This window comes from Orcinus orca, chromosome 19 (assembly GCF_937001465.1).
Source record: "Orcinus orca chromosome 19, mOrcOrc1.1, whole genome shotgun sequence".
In the NCBI taxonomy this organism is placed as follows: Eukaryota; Metazoa; Chordata; class Mammalia; order Artiodactyla; family Delphinidae; genus Orcinus; species Orcinus orca.
Genome location: NC_064577.1, coordinates 45,860,369 through 45,882,838, shown reverse-complemented (window position 1 = coordinate 45,882,838; position 22,470 = coordinate 45,860,369). Strand labels below are relative to the sequence as shown.

The 22,470-nt window shown below is 54.2% G+C and overlaps 1 protein-coding gene and 1 pseudogene across 3 annotated transcripts; one reads left to right on the top strand and one right to left on the bottom strand.

Moving 5' to 3' along the window:
• Nucleotides 1-1,936: 1,936 nt before the first annotated feature.
• On the bottom strand, nt 1,937-17,968 carry XYLT2 (xylosyltransferase 2). 3 transcript variants are annotated; one of them, XM_033410881.2, is made up of 12 exons: nt 17,752-17,891; nt 9,288-9,461; nt 8,676-9,165; nt 8,213-8,388; nt 7,724-7,926; nt 7,219-7,299; nt 6,820-7,036; nt 6,559-6,735; nt 6,025-6,287; nt 5,542-5,737; nt 4,647-4,980; nt 1,937-3,119 (listed from the first exon to the last, which is right to left on the bottom strand). In XM_033410881.2, the coding sequence occupies exons 2-12, from the start codon at nt 9,354-9,356 to the stop codon at nt 2,797-2,799; spliced, it is 2,529 nt and encodes an 842-aa protein (XP_033266772.1). In that variant the 5' UTR covers nt 9,357-9,461; nt 17,752-17,891; the 3' UTR covers nt 1,937-2,796. The 3 variants fall into 3 exon arrangements, with proteins under 3 accessions (XP_033266772.1, XP_033266771.1, XP_004282668.1); XM_033410880.2 differs by lacking the exon at nt 17,752-17,891 and adding an exon at nt 15,996-17,430; XM_004282620.3 differs by lacking the exon at nt 9,288-9,461 and having other exon boundaries at nt 17,752-17,968.
• Nucleotides 12,918-13,910, top strand: LOC117197742 (protein SET-like; annotated as a pseudogene).
• Nucleotides 17,969-22,470: the final 4,502 nt, after the last annotated feature.

Sequence of the window (22,470 nt, the reverse complement as noted above, 5' to 3'; positions counted from 1 at the left end):
AAAGCCTCTCTCCCCAGGCTCTTCCCCTCCCTTCAAAGGAATTCTTGGGCAGCTCTGGGGGCCCAGGCCGCACGCCCCCACCCCACTTCCGCCTGGCTGTTATTCTGATTTTGACCCCAGGGGCCCAGCCAGGGGACGATTTCAAAGCCTCAAAACGCTCAAGCCTCTGGGTTGAGCTAACCCTACAGAAAGATGAGGGTGGGGGACACTGCCGGCCAGGAATTCAGTCCAAGGAGCTGCACTCACACTTGCCTCAGTGACCTGGACGGGGGAGAGGATGGAGTCATGAAGCCTACTCCTTGTCCCACATTGCTTCTGACTCACGGGGCCAAGACAAACCGGCCAGAGCAGTGGGGCTGGGGCTGGACTTTAGTTTTCCTGCCAGCCTGCAAACTAGAATTGCCTGAGGGACCTCTGAACCCACACCAGTGTTGGGTTGCCACCTCAGAGCAATTAACTCATAGCCCTCAGTCTGGATCCCCATCCACTGGGCTAAGCTCAAAATGGTCACAGCAGGTGACTGGGACCTGGTATAGTAGGATGGGAGTGGCAGGGGCTGAAACAGAGGGCATGTCCCACCTAAGTTCCAAAAATAAGACTTTGGAAACAGTTGTGCTAGCCCAGCAACTGCTTAGCCACAGCCTGGGTTAAACCTGCTGGCTGGTCTGTGAATCCTTAGTCAGCAGAGTCTAAATGCTCTGATATTTACTGCCTGTGCCTGATACGCTAAACACAGTTATTAATTTTTTTTAATCGATCTAAAGGCTGATGTAAAACAAAACAAAAAACTTTTAGAGAACCAGATTAGAACTTCAGGTGTTCTATAAAATAGGAGCCAGAAAAAAGCAATCATCTCAGCCCTTGAACCCAAACAGTATTTCCTTGGAGTGCTTGCCGTTAGCGCCTTCCTCGTTACCTGCCTTAGGACAGCAGGAGAATGCAGTGACAGAGTGGCGTTGGGGTCCTCCTGCCTCCACCTGAAGCCGGCAGCCACCAACCAACAGCTTTGACTTTGGGTTCATCATTTCAGTTTCCTGGTGTGCTAAAGGAAAATAATAAAATTGCCTGCCTCAAAGGGCTGTGAGGATGAAATGAGATACTCCACGCAAGGTCAGCACAGGGGCTGGACAAACCGAAACGCCAACGCTGCCACTGGTGGTCAGGGGTGCCCTCTCCTGGCAACTTGAAAAACTTGACACGTGGCAGCCTGGGCTGGATCTGAGCCCTTTGTTTCCCAAGCTGAGCTGACCGGGTCAGCGTGACTGGCTGATAGGGTGATTTTAAAGGTCTAAGAAGCCTTCACCTTTGCTCCCACACTAAGTAAGGTGTGAAGGACTGATACTGAGCCATGGCTGACAATGGCGGAAAAGTGGGAGCGGAGAAAGGGCTTGAGAAATGGAGGGAGGCTGGACAAACCTTTCCAACATGGCCCTCCCAGGTCCTAAGGCAGCGGCTAGGAACCCATGCCGCCACTGCTCCTGTTCGTAAATGGGGCAATGGTAACTACCAGGCCCTGGCTGGGACTGCCTCCGTTCTTGGGGCTGCCCCGTAACTCAGAACTGGGCAGGAAACAGCGAGGGCTTCTGGGATGGGCCCTGGTGACTCCAAAGACGGAGACGCAAGCCTCTGCCTTGGCCTGGCAGCAAGGGAGGAAGCGCCGTGTCAGGACTCTGAAGAACTGTCTCCTGCTGGCTCACTGGGTGACAATGAGGAAGTCTCTGAGCCTCTCTGGGCCTGTTTACCCCTCAGAAAAAGAGGGATCTGGATTAGATGGGTTCTTGTGTCCCTTCTAGCTCTTTGATGGATTCTAAACTGTTCCCACTCTGGGGGAATGAGACCTCCGCCTTCTGCCAAAGTACCAGCCAAGACTTTTAGGAGAAGAGGGCCCAACAGTGATGGCTGTCTGACACCCAGCAGGAAAAACACAGAGGCTCAGTTGAGAGAGATAGAGATATATTTCTTCTGTTGCATATTTCAGACTTCACACTGAGCTTCAGGCACAATGCTACTCCAGGTTCTTCTGAGAGCCCTGGCAGAGTCTTCTTCCCATGCTGCTCATGAGGGCTCGCCCCAGGCCCTGCTTGCAGTTCTGGGTACCTGGGAGACTCCGCAATGGTCTCAGTAGGCCCTGGTGCCCTGCTTTCCCATCAAGGGGCAGGGGATGCTGGAAAGCCCTAGAGCCAACCCCACCCCCTCTTCTATGGTCCCCTGGCTATAAGAGGAGAGGCTGACCCATTAGATTCCAGCTCTGCAGTGCTCCCCTAAATCACCTGTTCTCCAGGCCTCAGAGCCTGGCATAGCACTTGGACCCCTGCAGAGCCTCAGCAGTTAGCAGCACAGGCCAAGGCTGGGGGATGAAGCCCTGGAGAGCGAGGCAGGCCCAGCCCCCTCCAGAGCAGCAGCAGATGGGCTCGTCAGGCCCCTGCTCCCCAGAGCCATGGCCCACTTCCTGGGGCTGCTCTGAGCCCTATTGCACATCTTTTGTTTCCAGTTCATCCCCCCACTACCCATTTTTCTTTAAAAAAAAAAAAAAAAAAAAATTAGAGGGGAAGGTGAGGAAGAGTGGGCTGTGGAAGCTGAAGCCCTTCACCCCATGTTCCTGCCAACATCCTGGTCCCCAGCAGAGCCATTTGTGGTGGTAAATACTAAGCCCACCTTCCCTGCCGTCTACAGTTCTTGATGGCTGACACGGGTCTACTGCCTGGGCCTCTGGTTCTTGCATATGAAGGGGACATCCCTCCATCGTCTGTAAGGTGCAATTCCCCGGGTCCTCCGGAGGCGCTGGCTGGGACCCTGCTACCTGAGTCGTCCATCTGGTTTGACAGGCCCCAGCTCTGATTTGGGGTCGGGGAACAGAGAGCTCCAGCTGGTCAGTCTGCAGAGCTCCAGGGAGGAACAGGTAGAGGGGCCCATGGCACACAGTCCGGCCACAGACCAGAAGCCACCTAGTTCCCCATCTGTCCAGGCCTCCAGCGCAGGGCCCGTGAGCTCCGCGTGCAGCCGGGCGGCCTCCTCTGCGGGCTCTGGCTGAGGCAGGTTCAGGATGCCACTGAGTCCCTGGAAACTCTGCTCCATATACTCGTTGTGGGGTGGCCCAGCGTGCAGCCAGCTGGCATCATCTGGGGGTACAGAGCAGGAGTAAGCATGCCCCGCCCAAATGATTCCATGAAGGCCAGACCCTGGGAGTCAGGTCTGGGCACCCCAGTTCCTGCTGCAACTCAGTGGTAGAGTTGCATCTTGCTGAGTGACTTTGGGCTAATCCACATAATTTTCTGTGCCTGTAAAACTTAGTTTTATAAAATCAAGACAGTGATCCCTGAATTCCTGACTTGAGGGTTAAATAAAACAGTGGGTTCAAGGCACCTTAGAAAGTAAGGTTACTTTCTGGTAATCGTCTGGTTTGTGTCACCCATGCCCCTTCTCAACCACCTCTAGTGGTTCCCAGAGCCCTCAGAAGCCTAGTACTCAGGCCCTCCAGCTGTGGCGCCCTGCTTACTTTGCCAGCCTTCCTTCCCACCACCCCCTGGCATCCTACTCCCCTCCACCCTCTGTTCCCCTCACGCACCAGACACCTGCTAACTTTGTCCCCTCAGTTTAGAATACCCTTCTCCGTCTATAAAAATCCAGCTCCTTCAAGGCTCAGCTCCAGTGCCCTCCTGCTGTCAAGCTTGCCTCCCCCGCCCCGTCTCCTCCATCAGGCTATGAGTCCTAGGAGAGCAGGCCGCAGCTTGCCTGTTCTGACCCGCCTCAGCCGCTGCCCCACCCCAGCACCCCATCCTCCTCTGGGTTACCTCTGCTCTGACCCACCTTCTCTGTGATAGGATGTGGCTGGAAGAAGGAAACATCTACCTACTTATTGAGCGCCTACTATATACCAGCCACTTTTACCCACATACTCATTCCTAATATCTCCCAGGGGGTAGTTACTTGTATTAGGGCCCCCTTGCAGGAAGCTGCAGCCTATGCCTGTGTTCAGAGTCTGCTCTCTTATCCTTAGCCAAGTGGGTGGAGGGCCATGTGACCCTGCCCACCTGGCTACCAATGGACTGGGAGGATGGCCAATCAGATTTGCTGTCCTACGAATGTGGAACTTGTAGACCAAGAGGCCCTGGTCAGTCTCTGTTGCACTGAGAGGCCATGTATCAATATACTGAGAAACCAGAGCCTGAGGCTGATACACAGAGCACAGGATGAGGGACAAGGTGGCCCCAGAGAGACAGAAAGCACCTCTAGGTCCCAGTGGGACCTGAGTCATTTCCTGGGTTCCGTGGGGGAGAGCTCTGCATTTTTCCAATAATTTCCCCTTTTTCACTGGAGCTAGTTTGAGTGGATCTGTGTTCCATGCACCCAGGAGGTGTCTAACAGTTGTATTACTCTCACTTTACATGTAATAAGACTGAGGCTCAGGAAGGCCAAGTAATTTGCCAAGGATAAAAGCCCAATTAAAGTGTCAGAGCTGTGTTCTAGAGCCAAGTCGGCCTCCGAAGCACCATACCATAGTGCAAGGCCCTGGGATGCTTACGGATGAATGATCAAGGCCACGACATGTCCCCTTCCCCTACTCGATGGTCAGCTTCTTGGGGTCGCCTTCTGGCAAATCCTATTCAGCCTGGCTCCTGGGCATCATTTGGGAACTAGATCCTTACCTTTCCTGAGAGGTAGTTTGCGGTTGAAGGTCAAGGGCAGCACGAGGAAGCGGGTCTCACCCAGGGGTTCCCAGAACTGAAGCAGTCGAACAGTCCAGGCCCCTGGCCGCAGGGGCCGGCTCAGTGGGGGCTTGTACTGCGTGACCTCGGTTTCCGCGTCTACCACGATGTCGTAAGATGTAGCCACCACGTAGGTGGGATCGATCCACACCACAGTGGCTGTGAGGTTGGGGCCTCGGGCCCAGCGCTGCATGGCCACAGGCTCGTCCAGCGGCCCCAGCAACCCCCCAAAATTCCGGAAAAGACGCTCTTTGGGGTCCCACTCGGTGCCAACCTGTAGGAAAGGAGGCAGCTGGGCAGGAGCCGGGGTAAAGTCCTCTCTACCTGCTGCTACCTCTAATTCCTGTGTGACCTCAGGCCAGTCACTGTCTCTTTCTGGTCCTGTTTCCCTATCTGCAAAACGATGGGCTCAGACTAGGATTTCTTTACTAAGCTCTGAGATTCATTCTAGGCTCCTGTTCTGACCTGCTCTGAAGTTTTGGGGGCAGTAAGACAGAGATGAGGTTCGAAGCCCTGCCCAGAGACCACCCCCACGCTAAGGAGACCCTCAAAAGCCTAATCTTCTGGCCCGACTGGAATGTCCAAGTCCCTTTAGCAGAAAATCCCTGGAGTTTAGAAGACTGGGCTTGCATTGTAGTGGAACCAAAGCCCCTCCCTGCTGACTGCATGTCCTCTGTGCATCCCAAGGCTGCCATCACTGGGAAAGAAGACCCGTGAATCCATTTCTGAAAGGCCTAACCCAGTCCTTAGCCCTCCCTTAGTGTCTGTCCCTCTCTCCCCACTACCCCGAGTCTTGCTGGGGGACAGGAGAAGGCAAGGGGAGGACCTGTCCCACCTCCAAACTCTGGAGCCGGCTGGCCTGGTCACTGCGCCCCAACAGCTTCAGCGACCCCTGGGGCATCAGCCACATCTCAAGCGTCTCTGCCGGCCCCTGGGCTGAGGGCTGCACCGCCTGCGTCACCAAGTAGCCCTGGAAATGGTCGTCATAGAAATACAGGTGCACGCTGGACGGCAAGCCCCTGGGCTCAAACCTAAGAAGGTTCCAGCAGGGAGAAAGGGAGATGCCATCAGCACACCTGGCTTGGCCTGGAGTCCCAGGGAGGGGGCTCTGGGGTGTCCCATCCCCAGGTGCTTTCTTTGCCCCAGATCTCATACCCACAGATCCTATATGCCTGGCTTTTGCCCCCTTTGTTTTGTTTGCGTTTTTCCCTGCCTCAGACTGGGGGCTCCCTGGCGGCAGGGGCTGTCTCTTTCTGATTGGCCTCCTCGTAGGGCACTACACACTGGGGGTCTGCAAAATGTCAGAAGGAGGTCTCACCTGCAGAGTGGGTTGGCCAGCGGGGATGCAGCGGTGGCGGCGTGGCGCAGGCTGAGGCGGGCGAAAGCGGTGTAAGCAGTGAGCATGACATCACTGAGCCCACTGGGGCCATCGGCCACGTCATAGGTGCTCTCCCAGTAGGCCTTGAGGGCTGGAGTGCCAGGGGGGTAGCTGCCATATAGGTGGAAGTCCAGGATTTCCAATACCTCCTGGTTCACAGTCGACTCAAACTTCCGGGCGAAGAAGGTGGGTCTGGAGACTTGCTGGAGCGAGAGAGGCAAGGAGGGTGAAGGGGTCTGGAGGTCCCAGAGAGCACAGCAGGGGAGCCGCCCTTCCCGGCACTGCCTGGAGATCAGCCTCCCAGGGCCTTTCCTGCTGCCAGTGTAGCCCCCGACCCCTGAGGGCTGCTCCCAGCGAGGGGCCCCCAGATTCTCTGGTTGGACCACCGTGGATCATTTCTGACTGGAAAGCACCTGGCGAAAGCTGGGGTGAGGCCCTATCAAGGGGCAGGGCTTGGGGGTCACAGGGCAGCACCTGCAGCCGTAGGAAGTCCTGCGGCTGGAAGTCGTTAGGGGAGCAGCCGCACCAGTCCACGATGTGCTTGTACTGACACTTGCAGCCCAGCTTGCGGTTCCAGTTGGTGACCCGCAGGTTGTTGTCCACGAGGCTCTCGCAGGCTGGGCTGTTCTCCAGCACCGTGTGGAAGAAGGACTGCGGGCGACAAGGCAGGGTGGAGGGTGAGCTGGGGCACGCACCGCGCACCCTCTTGGCCTGGGTGCGGGCCCGGTCACCCACCTCGGCTGGGAGCAGCGTGTACGTGTAGAACTGACGTAGCTGGGCCACAAGCGGGTCGTCTGTGTACACCACATACTCCACGAAGCTGCGCGTTAGCACGAACCAGTCAGAGCCGCCATCCACCACGATGCCCGCTGGGATCTGCCGCTCGCCCAGACGCCACATGTGCGAATCGCACTCATGGAAGAGCCGGTCCAGGCCCTGTTTCTTGATGAACCTGTGGGAGGCAGATGGGCCCGTGGCTGAGGGTTTTGCAGGGTGGGATCCAGGCTCTCATCCTCCTTAATCTGTGATTGGTTTGGAGGTTTTGCAACCCAAGGCTGGGGCCACAGAGCCCCCCTGTGTGGGAGGGCTTGTGGCAAGACCCCAGGACCAGGGCCTCCTCCCCCGGCCCCTCACCTGGAGTTGTCCCGGCCATGCGACTTGAGGAAATTCTTGTCCCGGTTCTTGGACAGGAAAGCTACCAGCTCCTCGTTGGTCCTGGAGAGGAAATGGGATGTGGGGAGCGTGTGTGAGAGTGACTTTACTCCTTGGCCCCTTCCTTTCTCACTGAGAGTCGTCCTGACCAAGTGACCTACTCCAGGTTGGTGCTCTGGGGTGGTAGGCATCTGAGGCCCCTGAGGAAGACCACCCCATCCTTCTTCTACCCCTTGCTGTCTGACCCATGACCCCCAGTACAGACCTCTGGGTCCTCCTCCTCCCCACCTCTTGTCACTCTCAATCCTCACATCATCTTTCACCAGCTCCTCCTCTAAAACATTGCTAGGGCCAAGGGGCCACGTCTGAGCTATGCAGATCCCAGAATGAGGCTTGGGGGCGGGAAGGAGTCCATCAGGACCCTTGAACCCCGAATGCCTCGACGTGCCCCCCTCCCATCTGCAGGGCTCATAGCACCACCCCACACCTGGTCGGGTAGTCAGTGGCACTGAGGTTGATGAAGAAGTCCCAGGCCCAGTCGGGCACCTCCAGCAGGTCCTGCATGCTCCGCAGATACATCCTCAGCAGGCTGGCTCCGCCCCAGATGGTGACCATGCGCCAGGGCGTCACCCGCACGTTATCATACTGCCGGGCCAGCTCTACCACCTCTCGGTGCAGGTAGTTGGAGCGCTGTGGGAAGTGGGGAGGTGGCGGTGGAAACTCAGCAGTGGAAGATGGATCCCCAGCATTACAACCTTCCCACTCCGCCCCACCCCAGAGTCACAGAATGGAGAGAGCACAGGCCAGGGCTCCAGCTCTGAAGCCGCCATGTCACCTGGTGCTGGCTGCTCCCCCATTCCCTGTTCCCCTATCTCTGGGCCACCCGAGCAGGTCAGAGACACTGTCTGTCTATGACCTGCTGAGTCTCTGCTCTACTTACGCAGATGCCCTTGGTCTCCCCGGCCACAGTACATACCTTGTCCACGTGGATGTAGAAGAAGTGCTGCTCGTGGTAGACAGCCTTGAGGAGACGCTTCAGCTGGCGGATGGCGCGGCCGTGGACCACCAGCATGTAGGCGATTCGTACTGGGGGGCCATCCACAGGCTGCTGGGCCCGAACATCGTCCCACTGGATGCCGGGGCTCATCTTCCCTGAGAGTAGAGAACAGGGGCATCGGTAAGGTCTGGCCCCAGGGCACAGGTCACAGGGTGGAGACAAGATGGGAAGAGGGGGCTGCCTGCCTTCCAAAGGAGGAGCCCTGCACTTAGAGCCCACTGCTCCTAGGCCCCAGCTCCACCTTTGCCACTTAGTACACTCGTCACCCAACCTGGGCAGCAAGGTGAGCCCCTCTGAGCTTTCCTCCCTGAGAAATGGAGGTGAGGATCCCTGCCATGCCCCCTCCCGGGCTGCCACCTCTCTGCCCATGCCTGTCTCTTACCAGCCCGCTGGCAGTGCCGGGGCACAGCCTTGGGCATGAGGTTCCCGGCCTGGTGCAGGCACACCACGTTGGCGATCTCCTGCTGGCACTGCTTGGAGCTGGCCCGGGCCAGTGCAGACAGAGCATCCTTGCCCACGATCTCGCACTTGGGCGTGAAGCTGTTGTCTGTGGGCTGGGGGGCGCCCTCCACACTCCCTGTGTCTCCATGTGGGAAGCCAGCCGCCCCAGCCAGCGCCTCCCCGGCCGCTGCCCCACTCAGGTTCTGGCGGCCTGGGGCCTCTGGGGGCGGGGTGGGGGGGATCCGCCGGCTGGTTCTGTGCCGGCTGGTTACTGCCCGTACCACCTTGGCCACGGGCACGCCGGGGCTCTCAGCACGGCCCCGCCAGCGTCCATGCTTTCTGCCCACGCCGCCCCGCCGCCCAGCTGAACTGTCTGTGTCCTTGGAGCCCTCACCGGGGTCTAGCGGCCGTGGCTTCTTCTGCCTTCCTTTCTGTAAAAGATAGGCGGACACAAGTCACTGGGACAGTCACTCTCCTCCAGCTCCTTCAGCTTCCTGCTGGGCCTCAGGCCTGGAAGCCCCTGCCACCCTTGATCTAGGAAAGTACTGCTTGCCTGAGGGCTCTGCACAAAGAGCACTTCTGCTGGGAGGCCTCCCTGACCAGCCAGCGGAGGAAATGTCATCCTCCCGAAGGCACCGTCGCACCCACATCCCCACGATCACACAGATCACAGGGCACTGAATCTCTTTTGTGCTTTGGATTCAGATACCACTTTCTTTTTCAGCAACTATGAAAACGAATATCCACATATATCATAAGAGAAACATGCAAAGACCGTGCAGACAAGAGTGTCCACCTAGCACTCCCACCCGGGCCAGGCTGGGAAGAGACGGTGCTCTTCAGAAGGAAAGCATTCTACTGACGACAGTATCTCCGCGTGGGAGTGCTGAGGCCACAACAGAGCAAAGGGGTCTTGCCTGGTGGGGAGGACAGAGGTGAAATCTGAGACCCCGTTACTGGTCAGGTTCTCTGGAAAGCAGAGACCAAGAGAGAGTCAGAGTGCAAGGGATTCACTGGGGGGTGGGGGGGGTCACACTCTGGAAGATGAGGAAGCAGGAGCAGGAAGCAGCAGGGAAAGCCTTCAGATAGCCAAGCCGGCCTGACACCTGTGCAAAGAGGGGGAAGGAAGAGCTTCAGACGACAGCTCGGCTTGGAGAGGGCCTCGACCACCTAGTGGGAAGCTCCAGGGCAAAGGCAGCCTAGAGATGGGAGCCACGGTGCCACTGCTGGGGGTGGCCCAGGAGGTGCCTGGCCACGGCTGGATGGCTGGGGCAGAGCCTGAGGCACCTGCAGCTGCAGGCTGGCAGCTCACTGCTCCTTGTGGCAGGGGCTCTCGAAGAGAAAGCGGAATGCTGCGCCTCAATATCTCCAGCCCTGCTTCCCGGCTCCTACAGCCTCTTCTCAAACCCAGGCACACTCGAAATTGTGTATACCCACCCTCTTCCCAGCTCTCCCTTTTGTGACGCACCCCCCCCCCACTTCCCTGCCTGACCAAACCCCATCCATCCTTCAAGATCCAGCCCTGAGTCTCCTTGTGTGAAGCCATCCCGTTTGCCCCAGGGTGGGACGTTCTTCTACCCAACCAACCCCTTGGGGAGAGGCTGTCATTTCAGCCCCATTACCCCAGTGCCCGGCGGAGTAGCTGGCACATAGGATGTCTGGCGGGTGTCAGGTGGATGAAACTCGGAAAGGATGGAGGAGTGAAGGGCACTGTGTGACTACTCTGAAGTCACCAGAGCTCCCTGGCCGGCTCTGCCACTCCCCCACAGTTACCTACCTTCTCTGAGCAGGTTCCCTCAGCTTTAACATACAGGAGGGAAGTGTGAGTGTCCAATGAGCCAGAGCATGAAATAGTGCAGCTGGAGAGGTGGCGCCACCAGCTGTCCCCTTCCTCCCTCAACACTCTCTGTGCAAGTCCTCTTCTGGCCTGGCCTTCCAGCAGCATGACTCACTGGACCACAGCCTCTGAAGCACCCCCCTCCCTCCGCTGCCAGGATGCCCTCCTGGTGTTTCCCTGGTGTGGCCTCCGTGGGCACTCCTTATCAGTCTTCTTGGCCGACCCTTCCTTATCTCCCAAGGCCACCCTGGGGCCTTGCCTTGTCCTAGGTCCCCAGGTGACCTCATTCAGTCTCCTAACTCCATCCACTCCCACATTTCTCTCTCTGGTCCGGAGCGCTCCCTTGAACCTTCAAATGTCTAACTGTCGGCCTCCTTGATGCCTCCCTTGGGAGCTCGATAGACCTGTCAACCCACAAACCCCAAAGCGAACTTCTGATCTTCCCCCAGTAGGCTCCTTCTTCAGTCTTCCCCATATCAGTTAATGACCTCTCCATCCTTCAAGTCTCTCAGGCCCAAAACTTAGGGGCGTCACTTCGACTCTTGTTTCCCTCACACTCCATCATCAGTACCTCCTGTTGGGGCTCCCTTCAAAGTACATCCAGAATTGGACCGCTTCTCACGGCCTCCATCGTTACCACCCCTGCCCAGAAGCCCCCTGCTCTTACTCTGGCCTCCTATAGTCCACTCTCATCACAGCAGCCAGTGTTTCCTTTAAAACAGGTCCCAGGTCCCCACTCCTCTGCCTGAAACCACCCATGGTTCCCCCTCTGAGGACAAAGCCCGTGAACCGACAAAGGCTACGCGAGCTGTGTCTGGCTCCCTCACCTCTGCTCCACCCTTCCTGACCTCACCCACCACCCTCTCATGCTCACTCTCCGGCCTTGATGGCCTTCTCAGCGTCCCTCCAGCCCACCTGGATTCACTGTCCCCTGTGCCTGGAATGCTCTCCCCTAGATGTCCCCACAGCCCCTGCCTCCAATTCCTTGCTCAGGTGGCATCTTCTCAGGAAGGCCACCCTGTCCACTGTATTTAAAACTCCAGCTCTCCCTCAGCCTCCACTTTGCTTCTCCCATAGCACTTATTACCTTCTCTCATCCTATAATGTATTTACATGTATAAATGTATATCGTGTTATTCTGTGTCTCTCCCCTTACAAGAATGTAATGTCCATGAGGACAAAGCTGTTTGTTGCTTTGTTCAGTGATGTATTCCTAGAGCCCAGAAGAATGTCTGGCAATGGGAGACACGATATATATATATATGTATATTTTCTTTTTAAAAAGTTTTTGGCCGTGCCGTGCAGCTTGTGGGATCCTAGCTCCCCTACCAGGGATCAAACCCGTGCCCTCAGCAGTGGAAGTGCAGAGTCCTAACCACTGGACCACCAGGGAATTCCCTCAATAAATATTTGTTGAATGAATGAATTTACGAATGAGTGAATGAATGAAAAGCTCTGGGCACTGGCTCAGCATTCAGTAAATGCTGTCATCCTTACTATTATTATTAATGGAAAGAGAATAGGAGACAAAAGTGTAGTTAGGAGAGAAGCAAAGGCCTTCAGATACTTTGGACCATCGGTTTGAGTTTTCCCTGTCCCTCCCCTCCCTAGGACCTCCCTCTCCTCCTCTGTCAGAGCACGGCAACTGCCTTAGGGCTAGGGCCCCACCCCTACCCTGGCACCGCAACCAGCCCTCTTGGGAGGTGCCCAGTGAGAGCCAGGCGTGTCTATCTCCATCTGAGAAGAGATATCTGCAAAGGGGAGGGCAGGTGGGGGGGAGGCAGCAGATCCCAATCTGTTACCCACATTGGGGAGGGCACCCTGGGCTGGAAAGCCCTCAGGAAAGGTGGCTGCAGCCCCACTGAACTGAGCGTACATCAACCTGGTGATGTCGGACCTGGCCACACAGTGGTCAGAGGAAGACATTCTCAAGCTTAGGTGGGTGGACATGGCAGAGGAGCTATGGGCTCTCAAGACGGAAGTCAGTATCAGCGAGTGAGGACGCTGGTCAGGGCGGCAGGGCACAGGGCCAGGCTCGCTGTGGTGGGGGATAGGATGTGGGAGGAGACGGGCATGTTGGCGCCCTGCACTGCAGCAGGGAGCTGGCTGACCCTGAGAAGAACAATCCCAGAGGGGGCTGGGAGACCAGAAGGCCGCAGTGAGAACTGGGAGGGGGGCTCCTGGTGGGCAGCCAGCCCCCACCACATATAAACACCCCAAGAATGTCTATATGTGCAGCAGCAGGGCCCATATTTGTGCCCCTAGAGGAGCTGCCCCCGGTCGCCACTGAGGTCAGAGTCCCCTCTAATTACTGAGGATGGGGACTGGCCCTGAGACACCTGCCTGGAGGCAGTCTGGCCTCCGAGGCCCCCTCTCCCCACTGAGGAGGAATTCAAAGTCCTCTGACATTTCCTGACTCTGCAGCTTCTCCTTGGAATCCTTCTCTGGGCCATGGAGACAGAGAATACAGCAATGCTTATCCCACACCCCACCACCTTGGACTTCTCAGAGCGCTTAAAGTAAGCGGTGAGGGACGGAGCAGCGAGCTGGAGCGCGGAGCATGAGTGAGGGAGCAGAGCGGCCTGCCCGCCCGCCGCCGCCTCCCCTCCAAAAAGAACAGCAAGAAGCAACTGAACATATTGATGAAGTACAAAATGAAATAGACAGACTTAACGAACAAGCCAGTGAGGAGATTTTGAACGTAGAACAGAAATATAACAAACTCCGCCAACCATTTTTTCAGAAGAGGTCGGAATTGATCGCCAAAATCCCAAATTTGGGGGTAACAACATTTGTCAACCACCCACAAGTGTCTGCACTGCTCGGGGAGGAGGATGAAGAGGCGCTGCATTATTTGACAAGAGTCGAAGTGACAGAATTTGAAGATATTAAATCAGGTTACAGAATAGATTTTTATTTTGATGAAAACCCTTACTTTGAAAATAAAGTTCTCTCCAAAGAATTTCATCTGAATGAGAGTGGTGATCCATCTTCAAAGTCCACTGAAATCAAATGGAAATCCGGAAAGGTGCAGATGAGTTAGGAGAGGTCGTCAAAGATGATACTTGGCCAAATCCATTACAGTACTACTTGGTTCCGGACACGGATGACGAGGAAGGGGAAGGAGAAGATGATGATGATGAAGAGGAAGAAGGATTGGAAGATATTGATGAAGAAGGGGATGAGGATGAAGGAGAAGAAGATGCAGATGATGATGAGGGGGAGGAAGGAGAGGAAGATGAAGGAGAAGATGACTAATGGAACACTGGTGGATTCCAACCTTCCTTTTTTAATTTTCTCCAGTCCCTGGGAGCAAGTTGCAGTCTTTTTTTTTTTTTTCCCTCCTTCTCCTCTTGTGTTCAGTTGCCCTGTTTTTGAGGTCTCTTTTCTCTTTTATACCATGGCTCACAACTTATTTTGGGGGGAAATACCTTGAGCAGAATTCAGTGGGAAAAGAATCTCTACCCCTTTCTGTTCCAAATTCATTTTTATCCCTTCCTGTCTCAACAAAAACTTTATGGAATCAACACCACCATGCTCTGTGGGAAAAAAGAAAAACCTTCTGCTCCCTTAGCTCTGCTGGAAGCTGGAGGGGGCTAGGCCCCTGTGTCGTAGTGCATAGAATTCTAGCTTTTTTCCTCCTTTCTCTGTATACTGGGCTCAGAGATTACACTGTGTCTCTATGTGAATATGGACAGATAGCATTTACCAACGTGTATCTGTCTACTTTCTCTTGTTTAGAAAAAGGAAACAAAAACTTTAAAAAATGGGGTTATAGAAGGTCAGCAAAGGGTGGGTTTGAGATGTTTGGGTGGGTTAAGTGGGCATTTTGACAACATGGCTTCTCCTTTGGCATGTTTAATTGTGATGTTTAACGGACATCCTCGCAGTTTAAGATGACACTTTTAAAATAAAATTCTCTCCTAATGATGACTTGAGCCCTGCCACTGGATGGGAGAATCAGCAGAACCTGTAGGATCTTATTTGCAATTGACATTCTCTATTGTAATTTTGTTCCTGTTTATTTATTTATTTATTTTTGGTACGCGGGCCTCTCCACCGCCGCGGCCTCTCCCGTCGCGGAGCACAGGCTCCGGACGCGCAGGCTCAGCGGCCATGGCTCATGGGCCCAGCCGCTCCGCGGCATGCGGGATCCTCCCGGACCGGGGCACCAACCCGCGTCCCCCGCATCGGCAGGCGGACCCCCAACCACTGCGCCACCAGGGAAGCCCTGTTCCTGTTTATTTTTAAATTTTTCTTTTTGTTTCACTGGAAAGGAAAGATGATGCTCGGTTTTAAACGTTAAAAGTGTACAGGTTGTGGGCTTCCCTGGTGGCGCAGTGGTTGAGAATCCGCCTGCCAATGCAGGGGACACGGGTTTGAGCCCTGGTCTGGGAAGATCCCACATGCCACGGAACAACCGGGCCCGTGAGCCACAACTACTGAGCCTGCGCGTCTGGAGCCTGTGCTCCGCAACAAGAGAGGCCGCGATAGTGAGAGGCCCGCACACCACCATGAAGAGTGGCCCCCACTTGCCGCAACTAGAGAAAGCCCTCGCACAGAAACGAAGACCCAACACAGCCAAAAATAAATTAAAAAAAAAAAAAGTGTACAAGTTGCTTTGTTACAATAAAACTAAATGTGTACATAAAGTAAGCGGTGAGACAATGTTTGTAAAAGCTTTGAAAACCATAAAATGGCTCTTAGGATGTTAATGGCCATCTCTGGTCTCCAGTCTAGCCCTCACAGATGGGCAGAGTGTGCCTCTTAAATGCACATCTCACCCATCGCTGCTTAGACCCCTTTAGTTTAGAGCCACTTAGAATAAAACCCCAGCCCCTCACTGCGGTCTCTAGGATGTGCCCTGGACTAACTCTTGAACCTTCTTCCCGGGATCGCACCACACCCTCCTTTCCATTCCTTGAAGCCATCCAGCTAAGCCCATTCTCCTCAGGGCCTTCTTCCTGAACTCTGCCTACCTCTTCCCCAGGCTGACTGGGTCTTTCAACTCACAGGCCAATTCCTGCAGAAGCCTTCCCCAACCACCTATCTAAACCAGCCCTCTTGTTATTGTTTCCTTTTCACTGTCAGTCTCTCCCTGTCTGCCCACGGAGGGCTGAGACCTCGTCTGTTGTATTTATTTCTGTATCCCCAGTATTAGCACAGTGCCTGGTATGAAGGAGGACTTAATAAATATTTGTTGAATGACTGACTGAATGAATGAATCCCTGTTACCACTGTGCAGTACTGAAATAATAATAAGAGTTATTTACTGATGATTTAGCATGGGCCAGCAACTCCTGCAAATACTTCACAGGTATCACCCACCGAGAGAGATGCTATTATTGCCCCCAACCTTGGGGCGCGGATACTGATGAGGATGCAAAAGAGGTTAGGCGATTTGCCAGGGGTCACACCACTTACCAGTAGCAGTGCTGGAATAGGACACAGGATGGTGAAGTGGCATGGTCCAACTGAGGTGGCTGCTGAAGGGGCCCAAGCCCCAAGGGCTGCTTGGACTACACAGCCTTTAGGTCATCAAGGATCTTTCCCCCATTCTAGTCCAGGGATTCCCCTATCAGGTTCTGCTAGGAAGCTGGAGGAGGGGTGGGGAGGCAGGATCGCAAGCACTCTACTTCACCAGTTCTCCACCCCAGGCTGGAGGTAGGGCAGCAAGGGCCTTGAGGCCTGGACAATCTCTCATCCCATCCAGAGGTTCGTCTCTGGGAAGCCTCTGATGCTCTGCCATGCCCCTCGCCAGAGTGCTCACTGGCCTCTGCTCACATATTCCAGGGTCAGAGGGTCCCTAACTCCCTGGCAGCCCTTTCCATCTTAGAATGTCTCATCTGCCCAAAAAATCTTCATACACTCTCTTCCCCTTCCTGCTACTTACTGGACCACAAAGAACAAGCTCACGCCCTTCGGATGTCACAGAGCCAGCCTCCCCCAACCCCAACCTCAGCTCCTTTTGGAGTTATGGTCTCATGTGACTCTGTCCCAGCTCCCTTCACCAACCTAGTCTCTTGGTTCTCCCCAAAACAGGCGAAAGCAGCAATTCTCCCAGTCTCCACACCAGGCCTTCCAGATGCCCACATGCAGGAAGGGGAAGAGGACATCAGGGCTCCCTTGGCCTTCACCCTGCCAGGTGGAGAGGCCCAAGAGGACGGGGCAAGTAGAGTGTCTGACTCAGAGCCCTAGAGGCTCGAGAACCAAGGGGTGGGGGCAGGGAAGCCCTGTCATCTGGCCCACAGCTTAGGGCCAGGGTTTGGCCTATCCTCGCCAACCTTCCACGATGGTCTCAGACACCACTGGACCCTCCTGACCACACTGGGGAAGGCATGTCTGGGCCTCCAGCTGAAACCACATCAGCCATGAGTGAGTGAGACCCTCAGAGCAAGGACCTGGGGATTAAGCAGGGTGTGCCCCTGCTCCAGGGCCTGGGGTTCTGCTAAACCAGCTGCTGCTGTCCCCATTCCCTTAGAGTCAGAGGGGGCGAGTCCCCGATTCCCTAATGTCCTGGGGCCCCCTCAGCAGCTCAATTCCCCCGCCATCCTCTCCTGAAGACCCATGCAGGTTCTTCAGACCCTCGGCTGAGGAAGCCACGTCTCAGGGACACTCCAGTTCTCTCCCTCGGGGTCACTCTCCCTCTCCTCAGTTGCCACACTGAGTTCCACCCCCAGGCTCCACTTCTTCACTGGCTACTGCCCCTGAGGGGCGGCTGGGCGCGGTTGCTCGGGGTCCCCTGGCCCCAGTCCTCCGCCCACGGCGCGCACACTCCCGCCCCCTCCCAACTTCAGAAAGTTTGGCCTGGGGTTCCCCACCTCCGAGCAGGCTCGGGCCCAGCCCCGCCTCCCGGCCCCGCTTCCCCCGCACCCGCGCCTGACCTTCACTGCTCCCCGGGGTGCAGACCACCCCACCACGACCCCCTCCTCCCGCCCCGCGCCCCTGCCGGCCCGCGGCCCGGTCCTCCGGGTCACGCACAGCCCCCGCGCGTAGGCCCCCGGGCCCGCCTGTGAACCGAGCCACAGGGGTCCGAGGCCCCGAGCCAGGCAGCCGCCCGCGCGCGACACGCAAACGGCCACTGCCCCACTTCCCCGGCCGGGGCCGCCCGCATCACCGCCAGGACCCCGCGCGCCCCCGCGCCCGGCCTGCCCGCCTGCCCGCCCGGCCGTCGGAGCACCTCGCCCGGCTCGTCGTCCTCCAGGACGCTGAAGCTCCACACCACCAGGCCCTGCAGCAGCAGAATGGCCAGCGCCGTGGCAATCGCCAGCTTGTAGCGCCGCACAAGCTTCTGCACCCGCACGCTCGCCACCATCTTCCTGCCCGGGACGAGGGGCGCGCGCCCAGCCCTGCAACCCGGCCGCGGGCGCGCGCACGGGCGCGGGCAGAGACGGCTTCCCTCAAGGGAGGAGCGCCTGGCGCGCGCCGGGGCGGGGCGGGGGGCGGGGCCCAAAGGCCCGAAACGCCGCGCCCGGTGGGCCAGGGGCGGAGCCTGGGCCTACAGAGCTGTTGGCACCCGCTGCGCAGCGCGTCGGGCGGTTTGCTGGCCTTTCGTGCCGGGTCCGCTTCCCGGGTTGTCCCTTCCCCGTCTTGGTCAGTGCCCCAGCTTCTGCGTGTGCTCACCTCCTCCTGGACGGCAAGCCCATGGAACCAGGGGGCAGAGAGGTCTGCAGCCGACCTCTCTCTGGCTCGCAGCCTGGGGTGGGGGTGGGGGACTCAGCCCCGCAGAAATCAGCTGGCTCTCCGCCCTCGTGCAAGCAGAGAATGCTAGAGCTCCCAGAAACGCCGAGTTGGGAGAGATTGTCTAAGTGCCACAAGCACAGCTTAAAAACCATGGAGGCCGCACCTACGGGGCAAAGTCTAACTCCTTTGACTGGCATCTGAGGCCCTTCACAAAGCCTTGGTTCCTCTCTCTTCTCCCTCGTATCCTAGGCATCCTCAGACCTCAACTAGAGCCGTGGTTACCGAACTCTACGGTATGTCAGAATCACCCGCAGGACTTAATAAAACAGATTGCTGGTCCCTACTCCCAGAGTTTCTGCTTGGTAGGTCAAGAGTGGGGCCCGAGAATTAGAATTTCAGCAAGTGCCCAGGTAATGCTGATGCTACTAGTCTGGGAACACACTTGGAGAACCACCAGACTTTTGCGCGTGCTGTTGGCTGTGCCCAGCCCTAGCAGTTGCTCCCCTGCTCCTCTCCCCCTTCCCATCGGTGGCATCCTCCTAAGTGCTTACCCAGCGCTGTCTGCATATCTGGTTGTGATTTCTCTGGAATCATGCCTTCTTCGCCTTCGAATCCTTGGCCCGGTAATGGACACCCAGCAATGCTCAGTAAATGTTGCGAAAGAAAGATCCAATGAAGCCCAACTTCCTGTTCCATGAGCTGATCCTAGCATTTTTGGAGAGGCTGCTGTGTTCAGGCACCGCCATAGACAAGGCCTGAACCTCTGCAGCCCTCCCCTGAACCTGGCAGGTCTACTGAGAGAGGGAAGGGGAGAAGAGGGAGAGCAGTGCCCAGCATAGCCAGGTGCATCCCCAGCAGTGAAGCCGAGCTCCGTGAGAAGGAAGCAATAAAAAGAGCAAAGCGAAGGTTGAGAATTTATAATGAAGATTTTAAGAATCACTACACAGACGTCTGGAAAAAAATGTTTAAAAAAAAAAAGAAAAGAAAAAGCTTGAAAGTGATGGTAAAAGGGTTTGGAAGGTGCCTGGAGATAAGCTTGATGAGGAAATTCTAAGCTGTGATGAGTACAGGAGAGGCAGTTATTTGATGGTACTTAAATAAAACCTCCTTTAATCATCTCCTGCCCCTTTGGTATTTGTAATCATTCTATTCTTCAGCGTTAGTTAAGTGGGAGAATTGTAAACAATGTTTCAGATGACAGTTTGGCTACTTAAGAGAAACTACACTTCAAGATTTTGGGAAACATCAGTTGGCATGCCAGCGATTGATATGTTAATTAAATATTGATCTTGTGTGCTCATTAAATCAGGTCCCCCAGGGGCTGTCTACCTGCCCATACTCCCCTGCACCCAACAACGAAAATAACTTGATTTTCCACTGATTGTATAAATAATATATACTCATTATATAACATTTAAAACATAGGGAAAAAATAAGGAAAAAAGTAAAAGTCACCTGCAATCCCACTCCCTGAGATAATCATCATTAATATTTTGGTGATGATCCTTTCCCCATCTCTTTATGTGTATAGATTTTGCATGGACGGCATCACATTACACACATGGTTTTTAAATATAGAAACTTACTTTTAAGTATTTCTCTCCCCTTCCCTTCCATGTTAACAGTCTGGCTTCATTCCTACCTTCCTTCTTTCCTTTCTTCCTTCCACCTTTGTAACAATTCACACACACACACACACACACACACACACACACACACACACACACACACACGGGTATTTTATTTACATACACTTTGTATCTTGCTTTTCTCCCTTGACCATAAATACATAGTAGAAATTCCCCCAGAACGGATGGGACAGGTCTAACCCATTCTTTTTTAATGGCTGCATAGTATGCCACTCCTTTCTTGAATGGGCATTCACTTGGCTTCCAGTTTTTGTGACTACCACAAGGCTATCATAACATGGTTCTACACTTATCCCTATGCACCAATGTGTTCATTTCTGTGGTAGAGTTTCCCAGGAATGGGATTACTGGGGAAAGGGGAATTTTACATGGTAATAGCTATTGCCAGATTGTGTTTTCAGACAACTCAAATTTTCTGACAGCAATGTATGAGAGTATGGTTTTCCTGCATCCCTTCCAACAGCAGTTGTTATCACCGTTGAATTTCTGCTTATCTGATAGGTGAGAAGTGAATGCCTTGGTTTTTAATTTGTGATTTTCTGCTGGAGAGTGTCTCCGTTGGTTTCCTGACTGGGTTTTCTTTTCCCAGAATTGCCTCTTCATAAGCTTATCTATTGCTATTGCATTATTTGTCTTTTTCTTGTCAATTTTAAGACTTTTTTTCATCCTTTTGAAATTGAAAGTTTTCTTCAATTTATCACTGCATTTTGACTTTTTAAGGTCTTTTAAAAATTTTAAACTTTTTTTGGAATCAATTATGTTCCTCTTGTTTTATGTCTTCTCATTTTCTCTTCTGGTTAGGTAGATCTCCCTGATCCTTGATGAGGTATATGGTCTCATATATTTTCTCCTACAATATTTATTTTACATCTTACATTTAAGTCTGTAATCCATCTGAAATTTTCTGTGTGTATGGTACGAGGTAGAGGTGTGGAGTCCTGACTTAGTACTTATTCCCTGTCACTCTATCAGTACCCACTTAGATTTTACTATTTTTTAAAAGGAATTGGTTTTTGGGAATTCCCTGGTGGTCCACTGGTTAGGACTCCATGCTTTCGCTGTGGGCGGCCCAGGGAACTAAGATTCCACAAGCCATGCGGTGCAGCCATAAAAATTAGGACTTCCCTGGTGGCACAGTGATTAAGAGTCCGCCTGTCAATGCAGGAGACACGGGTTCGAGACCCGGTCTGGGAAGATCCCATGTGCCGCGGAGCAAATAAGCCCGTGTGCCACAACTACCGAGCCTGTGCTCTAGAGCCCGCAAGCCACAACTACTAAAGCCCATGTGCTACAACTACCAAAACCCGCATGCCTAGAGCCTGTGCTCCACAACAAGAGAGGCCACTGCAATGAGAAGCCCATGCACTGCAGTGAAGAGTAGATCCCGCTCGCCGCAACTAGAGAAAGCCCACGCGCAGCAATGAAGACCCAACGCAGCCAAAATTTAAAAAATTAAAAAAAAAATTTAAAAAATGGAATAAATTGGTTATTGAGGTATAACATGCCTTGACTGATTTAGATTTGACCATATAAAATGCAAGGCTCATTGCTCCCCACTGTCCCTCTTCCCTCAGGTTCCCCTATAACTTCCACTGTGCTTCTTTTTCTTTTATTGTAGGAAGTCTTGAAAATACAAAATGGCTCCTCAGAAAATCAGAGCGGGAAAGAATTTTTTAGTTTTCAGTGGGCTGCTTCTGTGATGTGTCCTTTCTCATGTGACGACATTATCCTAACCTTAGTTTTAGGAGAAATATTATGATATGTGAGTGCTGAATGTTTTCAAATGTTTCCAGTGTTTTCAGCAGCTAGAGTCCAAACTTGGCTCAGGACCAGATGACAGGGAGGCTCCTGCAGTAAAGTCTCCAGGCTGTGCTTCCCAAGCATCTCCGCAGGTCCTGTCTTCTTGCCTTTATCTAATTTCTGCTTCTGTGTCCAGTTCTTTGGATCGACACTTCACTGGGCCATCTGTCTGCTGGGCCTGGTCCTGGCTTTACCCCTACATGCAACATTTGGGACATCCTTTGCCAGCTCACACCCAACCCAGCTCTGGATTCCTGGGCCTCCCCTTGTCAGGTATTAAGTTCCAACATCTATTGAAATGATCATATAGGTTTTTCCAATGTGAGATAATGGATTATTATTTTTTATAATTTTTTTTTTTCTGTACGCGGGCCTCTCACTGTTGTGGCCTCTTCCGTTGCGGAGCACAGGCTCCGGACGCGCAGGCTCAGCAGCCATGGCTCACGGACCCAGCTGCTCCGCAGCATGCAGGATCCTCCCAGACCAGGGCACGAACCCGCGTCCCCTGCATCGGCAGGTGGACTCTCAACCACTGCACCACCAGGGAAGCCCTGGATTATTTTTTAAATAATTTCCACATATTAAAACGTTTTTGCATCCCTTAGAGTAAATATAACTTGGTCTTAGTAGGTTTTTAAAAAGTTGTAGTGTAGGTTGAATTTAACTTGCTAGCATTTTATTTAGGATTTTTACATCTATTTTATAACAGAGATCAACCTGTACCAGAGGCTGCAAACTGATGACTCATGGGACTTGTTTATGTGACC